This window comes from Crocodylus porosus, unplaced genomic scaffold (genome assembly GCF_001723895.1).
Source record: "Crocodylus porosus isolate Cpor-Errol unplaced genomic scaffold, CroPor_comp1, whole genome shotgun sequence".
Lineage (NCBI taxonomy): Eukaryota > Metazoa > Chordata > Crocodylia > Crocodylidae > Crocodylus > Crocodylus porosus.
This window is the reverse complement of record NW_017728943.1, coordinates 11,334,149-11,335,493: the sequence shown is the minus strand read 5'-3', so window position 1 is coordinate 11,335,493 and position 1,345 is coordinate 11,334,149. Positions and strand designations below refer to the sequence as shown.

Below are 1,345 nucleotides of genomic sequence, written 5' to 3'. Positions count from 1 at the left end.
GGGTGGAGATCATCCGGGCCGGCTGACTTGAATACGTCCAACCCCTCCAGAAGCTCCCTAACTAAATCCTCGCTAACCCGTGGCCCACGTGCGCCTCCCCCAGGGCCCGAGGGGGGCCCGGCAGGGAGGTGGCTGTTCTGGTCCCCAATTGGTGCACTTGTTTTAAAACCTATGACTGTTGCTCCTTTTCCTGTTTTTCTTTTATTTGTCCCAAGGAATCAACTGTTATGTTCTCAGTAGCCTCTTCCTTAAACAAAGGTTGTTAATTTTCCTGGGTAGGCCTACGCCTACTCTTCCCCATTGGCATAACAGAAAGGCCTGTTATTAACCTATGATCTCCCTCCCCTTCCTGTTTCCTCTTCATTCATCCCTGGAATTACTGCGTGTGTCCCCAGTGCCCTCCCTTACAAAGGGACGCTTACAGTATTCTGCGATGGGCCTAAGCCCATGTTTCACCACATCAAATAGGCCTGTCCCACAGGGGCAGAGTGGATGCTGAAAGGGCAAGTGAACTGGGCACAACCAGGGTGTTTCCACTTCACTGTTCCTCTCCTCCTTGCAGCCACCAGCATTTAAGAGGTAGGAAGTTCAGCGCCCCTCACGCCCACGCTCGATAGCTCCCACTCGATCCTGGGGAAGAAGAATCGCAAGGATTGCAAATGGAAACAGAGACCGAACAGGAGCCAGATCCTGGACTGGTCCATGAATTTCTATAGCTTCTGTCCATGCGTCGAAGCTGGGACTTCTCCTGCTGGCCATCACAAGTGCAAATTGTACAGACTAATCCTTGCTTTGCCAGCACGCCAAGACTGCCATTACAGAGCTGAAGGAGGGGGGGAAGTTCTGGGACACAAAGTCTCATTGTCTCATTGTGCAGACAATGTCTCATTTGGTGCAGCACGAGAAGCTTTGTGGCTTGCGAACTAAGGAACCTGGCATCTTTCTGTTGCTGGGCTGGGCTGTCTTTAAAAATGCAGATGTTAATAACCAAGGGGGGGCAGGAACCAACCAAGCTGCGGGTGCCCTCTCTCCACAGCCTGTGTCCCAGCCCTTTGTTAGCCCTGGGGGTCAGTGTCGCCAGGTGCATGACAACGATCATATCTGTACGAAATATTCAACCGTTGTACAATCTTCGATCAAGAATAGTAAAACCGTTTAAATACAGGTTTCGAGGCCGCTCACTGATGCGGCACGTACAAAACCCATGTGACTCTCCAGGAGTCTGAACCTACTTTGGGGCTTGCTCTCCGGCTCCGCGCTTTCTTATGGCGGCTGGCCTCGAAATAAAGAAATACTTTAACTTACGTCCCAGTCCCGCCGGGCCGGGGGCGGCCTCCGCGGGGCC

At 52.6% G+C, this 1,345-nt stretch overlaps 1 protein-coding gene across 1 annotated transcript in view; it reads right to left on the bottom strand.

The window, feature by feature from the left end:
* SPICE1 (spindle and centriole associated protein 1) overlaps nucleotides 1–1,341 on the bottom strand; it is a gene marked incomplete at its 5' end in the record, with an annotated part of 42,144 nt that extends 40,803 nt beyond the window's left edge. Inside the window, one exon of the mRNA XM_019548535.1 lies at nucleotides 1,306–1,341. Coding sequence (XP_019404080.1) covers nucleotides 1,306–1,341 — 36 coding nt within the window. The remainder of the gene's footprint in view (nucleotides 1–1,305) is intronic.
* Between the last annotated feature and the right edge of the window lie 4 nt (nucleotides 1,342–1,345).